This window comes from Sinocyclocheilus rhinocerous, unplaced genomic scaffold (assembly GCF_001515625.1).
Source record: "Sinocyclocheilus rhinocerous isolate Xijiao unplaced genomic scaffold, SAMN03320098_v1.1 scaffold1458, whole genome shotgun sequence".
NCBI classification, from domain to species: Eukaryota; Metazoa; Chordata; class Actinopteri; order Cypriniformes; family Cyprinidae; genus Sinocyclocheilus; species Sinocyclocheilus rhinocerous.
This window is the reverse complement of record NW_015633180.1, coordinates 598414-605427: the sequence shown is the minus strand read 5'-3', so window position 1 is coordinate 605427 and position 7014 is coordinate 598414. Positions and strand designations below refer to the sequence as shown.

At 36.8% G+C, this 7014-nt stretch overlaps 1 protein-coding gene across 1 annotated transcript in view; it reads left to right on the top strand.

Annotated features, from left to right (window-relative positions):
* The window catches only part of LOC107743377 (receptor-type tyrosine-protein phosphatase F-like), a 137549-nt gene that overhangs the window by 110168 nt on the left and 20367 nt on the right, over positions 1 to 7014 (top strand). Inside the window, exons 26-27 of the mRNA XM_016556568.1 lie at positions 4020 to 4143; positions 4280 to 4455. Of these exons, the coding sequence (XP_016412054.1) occupies positions 4020 to 4143; positions 4280 to 4455 (300 nt within the window). The remainder of the gene's footprint in view (positions 1 to 4019; positions 4144 to 4279; positions 4456 to 7014) is intronic.

The following is a 7014-nucleotide window of genomic DNA, read 5'->3' as shown; positions in this document are numbered from 1 at the left end:
TTTTTTTTTTTTTTTTGGTCGAATCTTGTCGTTTCTTGTCACCTGCCAGAGTGAACATCCTTTAATAGTTCATTCTCTGCAGATACTTCAGCCAGTTTTGCTCTTTGGAACTTCTTAAACTAGAGCTGTTCTTTTTCCTTGGTTTCCATTTTTGGTCTTATTTGGCATTTCCATTTCCTCCCATACTTTTCTCACTTTCCTGTTATCTAATAGATTCTCCTGCCATCAACACTTAGAGCACCCACATCCGGTGTTACAACTGCTGGAGCTTGCCTCTCCCAGATAGGCAGATGTTAATTTTCCCATGATCTCTCTCTAGAAATCTTCAATATACACATAGGCCTTGTCACTTCTTGAAGTTGAGAAAAAAGCCTGTTAAACCTTTTGTTAAGAGCGATATTTAACATGACTGTCAGTCGTCACCCTAAAGGTGTGGAATTATTTAATTAAAAGATCAGACGGTGTTGGCTCAGTTGCTGTTGAGGTTTTGACAAACACTTGGTAATGATGTATTAGTAGATTTGTCTCAACTATTGCAAGAGACGAGGTGCAGATATTTACGAGTGAAGGAGTTATTGATTTGCCAGAATCACACATCTCTTTCTTTCATATGTTCCTTTGCTCTTCTTGTCTCACTTTGGTCTCTTTTTTCCCATCACAGTCGTATTTATAATAAAACTGGTAACACTTAAGTATAGGGAGCAATTATCACCATTAACTAGTTGCTCATTAGCATGCCTATAATAAACATATTCGCTGTTTATTAGTACAGTACTTATAAAGCACATATTCTGCATGACCATATCATACATCCCTAATTCTACCCAATACCTAAACTTAACAACTACCTTACTAACTATTAATAAGCAGAAAATTAGGAGTTTGAAGCAAAAGTCATAGTTAATGGTTCGTTAATAGCGAGAATTGGACCTTAAAATAAAGTGTGACCGTAAAACTGCAATTAAAACTTCACTCCAACCAACAAAACGCTCTTTCTGGAATTACACACGTGTCTCTGAGAAAAAAAAAAGAAAATAAATGTATATATATATATATATAGACCTCCTTTTATTCATTCCTTATTATTCATTCATTCAAGACATTACCGACACTTTGAGGGACGGGTTGAGCTGTTTCAGCAACCATATATGACAAATCTCTCCTCCCTCAATTGCATTTGTGGTTTTCGCCACACAAGCCCTCTGTAGCCGGGCAGTGCTCACAACCTGCTCTTGGTATGTCGTGATGTCATGTCCTCCTGTCAAGGAAGGCCCCCTTGCAAGGGGACAGATGGTTCCGCTTGGACCAATGGGAGTAGCCTAGTCCAGCCAGCAGGAGCAAGGCAGTGGGACACCAGCACGTTTATTGGCTCCATGTTCTGCTTGATGCATCCTTTGCTCATTTTCATTGTCTCTCTTCCATGCTTATATCTGCCAAAGATACTAAATTCCTTTTTACCTCTGGCTTGTAATACTTACTACTTGTTTTTGCAAAACTGTGACCACACCATAGAGCTGATCTTACCGAAATAAAATGAAAAACATCATAACCTGTAGATGTACATACTAATTTAACCCAATAGTCAGTTGGTTTTGAACGATTTGCACTGTATAAACACGAACCAGAATTTGAAGAGTGCTGTCCAAAAAATTCCTCTTTGGCTGTTGAAGTGCTCTGTAGATCACTCCTCAGCTTGACTGGTGGCAATAGCAATAGCTTACACTCCCATCACACACTGATTCTCACCAGTAACAAGCTTATGTTTGTCAACCCACTAGAGCAGAAGCTTTTTATAGGAGCCGGTGCTCACCTCCCACCACTATCATTATCCGCATCTCTCAAGCTTGTCATCTCATGTAGTGACAGCTCATATCTGTTCCCCTTGTTTGCAAAACACTGCCAGTCAGCAAACCAGCTGTCTTATTCGCACATTACCTGTACTTGTGTGTGTGAAAGCTTATGGCAAAGTAAATGTTCCTCTAAGGTGCTTGCCGATAAACTGGCAGAGAACCACTTAGCATATCAGATACTTCAATATGCCAATTTATTAATATTGCACTGAGTTGCTGTTTACTTTTGAGCATTACTTCATATGTGGACATTTAAAAACCAGTTATGTTTTGAAGAGAGTGCTTTATGGTGGTTTACAGAGGCTCTTAAGAAGGCATTTGTTGTCAAAAACAAGCACATATGTTTGAAAGGATCCAAGGAGGCTGAAATTATCCCATATCAGGTGAAAGGTGTGGAGGCTGATGGACATTGAGTCAACCAGACCCTTGTCCAGAACAGGCAGATCAATGCTGAATAACAAGAGACCCCGTGACATTATTGACTTGCCGAGCAGGCTGCTGCATATTGTTGTCGATCAATGCTCAGATACGACCCAGTGTCATTTGAGCCAAGGAGACCTGTGACTTGAGAAGGAAAGGGAGAGAGTGCCGCCCCACCTCTAGCATCTTGTGTAATCCTCTGAAGTCAGAATGAGGAATCCAGTATCCAGCTCCATGCAGATGCAGAATGCATCTTTCATTCCTTGCTGAAAATTTACATTTTATTAATTTGACTGATGCTTTCATTCACAGTGACTTACAGGTACAGGCATATATTTATCAGTATGTGTGCTCCCTGGGTATCAACACATGACTTCTTGGTGTTTCTAGCACTATGCTCCATTGGAGCCACAGGGACATCAACTGTATTATTATTAATACCAATTCTGTTCTAACTGTTTCATACACAAGTTGAACATTTTCTACTTCCCTTGTTTGTGTGCTGTTATTGCTGCAATTTTGTGAATTTGTAATGTAAAAACACACAAGAGGGAGACAGTGCGAGTAGTTTAGTCAATTATTCGCTTTATTTTCAATTCTAAACCTCCTAAAATGCAGTGACTGATTGACGTGACAGCCACAAATTACTTGATAAAGGTAATTTATATATGTATTTTATTTTATTTTATTTTTTGTTTTTACCACCATAGACATCAGTGTCTAGATATAATTAGAATTTGTTTCCAAATTCTCATGTTAGTAGTAGTAATAGTAGTCTGATAAGTGCAGTGACAGCAATGAATTGTTGTGCCATAAAAAAAAATGGCCACAATTTACGTGGTAAAGTTTATTTATTTATCTATTTGTTGTTATCAACATAGATATCCATCTGTAGATACAGTTTGATTACTATTATTAAATGTTTGTAACATTAACAATGATGGTTTCATAAATGATGCTTCTGTAGCCCAAATCATGCAACCTTATAATGTCTCTAATAGTATATTATAATGGCTGTAACATGAGCATGACACCTCAAACATTTGTACGTTGCAGACAACTGACCTCTAATAAAAACCACACTCTCCCTGTTGGGTCTGCTATTCCTCAGCCATTGCTCTTTGCTCCTCGCTCCTGTCAGCGGGCACAAAATCAAGCACAGGCATGATGTCCACATGGACACTAGTAATCCATTAGTCCATGCTGAGCATCTGAACGCTCCCTCCTCTCAACGTAATCTTTAGCATCAAAGCCATATACCCCAATGAGCTCAGGTATGGACGTACTGAGTCAGTGGTACTATTATCGGAGCCCCTTACAGTGATCATGTTTGAATTATGGTGTCAGTGAGCACTAAGCCATCTGTTGGTTGCCTGTGATAATACAGCAGATGAACTTGCTGTTATTAGAGGGCATATGATCACTAGTAAGGGAACAGAACTGCAATATACCCACAAAGGGATCCAAATTACTCTTGAACTTTGCCAGTCCATCAGTTCAAACAACCCCTGGTGGCAAAGTCAGCTCTGGTTCTTGCGGGTCTCCATTCAAAACGTCACATTGTTATAGAAACAAGGCCTCTCTTGCTGAAGTGATGCTAGTTCAAATTTACCCCTGCGGCACTCTGTGGTATCAAGCTTCAAACAAGGTGCCTCAAAAGACTGAACAGATTTCTCTCTCTCTCTCATTCTCACTCTCTCTCTCTCCCTCTCCCCTCCTTCTTTTTGTCCTCTCATCTTTCCCTTGCAGTCCATTGATCCAGGCCAGCAGTTCACATGGGAGAACTCCAACTTAGAGGTCAACAAGCCAAAGAACCGTTATGCCAACGTTATTGCTTACGACCACTCGAGAGTTGTTCTCACCCCCGTGGACGGTAAAAGTCAAACAAATGTGTTGACCTTTAACATTTCATTATGGCGACAGATGTGTGTATGTTTAGAGGAAACATGCAGTTAGCACAAATACTGGCATTAAGTGGGCCACCAGTGAATTGTTTTCTTTCTCTATAGGTGTTCCAGGCAGCGATTACATCAATGCCAACTACACAGACGGCTACCGTAAGCAGAATGCCTACATTGCCACGCAGGGCCCTCTGCCTGAGACTCTGAGCGACTTCTGGAGGATGGTTTGGGAGCAGAGAGCCAGTACCATCGTCATGATGACCAGACTGGAAGAGAAGACCAGGGTGAGTACCAGGGGCATAGAGAAGTCAAGACCCAGTATTAAACATCAGCTAAGTTCAAAATGAATAATAATGTGATTGAACTTTCAATCAGTAGTTCCCTCTCCTATTTATAATAATTTTAATTTATTTTTATGTGATGTTTATCTTTATTTATAGTATTTAATGGCACTAAATTTTATATGGAAATATAATATTATTGAATGAGTTTTATTTCATATATGAATTATAATATTTACTAAACAATTTGAAATGTAAATTCATATATGATTTATAATATTTACTAAATAGTTTAAAATTATTTTTTAAAAATGTATTCATACAATATATTCACAAATGAAAATTAATTTAAAAGAGCAATATTTTAAAATATTATTACAATTTAAAATTGTAAGTTTTCTGTTTGAATATACTTTAAAATGTAATTATTTCCTGAGATGGCAAAGCTGAATTTTCAGCAGCCATTACTCAGATTCTTTGATGAACAAAGTTCAGGAGAACAGTAAAACAGTAAATGTAATGTAAAAATGTCTTCTTACATAGTAAAGGCATAATTTTATAAAATATTTCTGTCACTTTTGATAGTCCTTGCCAAATAAAATTATTAATTTCTTGAAAAAAAAAAACTGTTGATGATAGTGTAAGTACAGAGTACATAAAACTTTATGTACAAAGAGCAGACTTTCTTCGCCCTGAGGTTCCCTCCAAAATAGTAGTATGGGTTCACATACTACATCACGTAATACAATGGTTCACAACTCTCTTTGTGCTATAAAACATCCATCTGTGCTTGACACTAAAGGGACCTGCATTTCTATGAGTCCAATCACTATGTGGGCTTTTAGTGCGCCATTGTGCCGAGTACAGCAACAGGCCAGTGGCACCCAGGGTTGGTGAGAAAGCGAGTCCGTCGACTACTCTTCTGTTCAGCTCAAATGTCATGTCTGACAGTAGATAACCTGTAATTCCTCCCCCTGGTGAATGCGTGCACTCAGGTTTTTGTTGATGGATGGGAGGTCAGATGGGAGCTAAAGGCTTATAGAGAATGAGACATGTGCTGGCAGAGCTAGCGTGGTAAATGAGTGGGTTTTGGCAAGGCTGTGCACCTATAAAGCATTGCTTCATAGGTAAAGGGCGTCCCCAAGCCCTGTGATGAAAACCTCCAGCAGAGACAGAACAACTGGCCTAGTTTCACTGCTGACAGGACCTACCTTGAAGAAGAAATGACCGCTACGTCATTTTTAGTTGGTCTTTGCCTGGAGTAGATGATTGAATGCTATACAAAACACACCATTTAGGGACATTTCTACCGCTTTTGTCTAATTTAAAATAATATTTGAGTGCACTTTGTTGTTCATAGGAGTTGTCCTCAATTCAAAAATAAGCTTTGACCTTTGTGAATTATTTGGTACAGGTGGCACACACCTCTGCCATAACTCACTAATACTATAATGAAATTATACAATACAATACTATAAAGAAACTAGTTAAATATTCACCATTCAAATGTGAATAGTGTATGCTTGTGTAAAGCTGTATAAATATAATCCCTAGTAATAGGTACACTTGCATTAGAAAGCAGTACAGTTGGCTGATATATTAAATATTCACAGTATATTCACAATAATTTTGTTGGAGATATAAAAAATTTTAATATAATTTTTAATATTATTAATATAATTATTAATGTATTTTTATATTTTTAAGTTATATTGACATTATTATAATTGATGACAATTATTATTACGACAGTCTTGCAATTAAGTACGAGTGTAAATATAGAGATTTTTTTTTTTAAGAAAGTCGGGCTACGGTGTATTTGATCAAAAATACATTAAAATAGTACTATTGTGAAAAAAAAAAGTTTCATGTTGTGGTATTTTAAAATATAATTTATCCTTGTGCTGACAAAGTTGTTAGCAGCCATTACTCCAGTCTTCAGTGTCACATGATCCTTCAGAAATAATTTGAATATGCTGATGTGATGCTTAAAAAACCAACAGTTGTGCTTAATAATTTTGTGGAAACCTTAGCACAAATATTGAAACCTCATAAGTCTGTAAAATATGGAATTTATATATATATATATATATATATATGGGGCTGGGCGATATGGCCAAAAAATGATCTCGATTTTTTTTTTCATATCAGTCGATAGTGATAATTATCACGAACGATAGATGTAACATTTTTATTTCTTTCAAGTTTAAAGGCAGATTTTTGCTCCAATGTGAAAGTTGTAAAAACCAGATGGTTAATTGTGGTTTTCAACTATTCTTTATGGTCAGAACATGACAAACACTTCGTTTTTGAATTCTTTACACTTCTCCAGTCATTTTTCCTTAACAAAATAAATATCTTAATAGAAAAAAATAATTTCTTAGTTCTGCATGTTCTAGTAATGAGTAATATTGTTTCAAATCAAGAAACAAGTTTGTGTTGCCTGATAATATTAATTATATTTTAATTAACATTTAATTAACATTTTTTGTCTTTTTAGAAATACACATTTGATAGTAGCTTGAGTTAGGATGCAGATGTAGATTTATGTTCATTATCAAA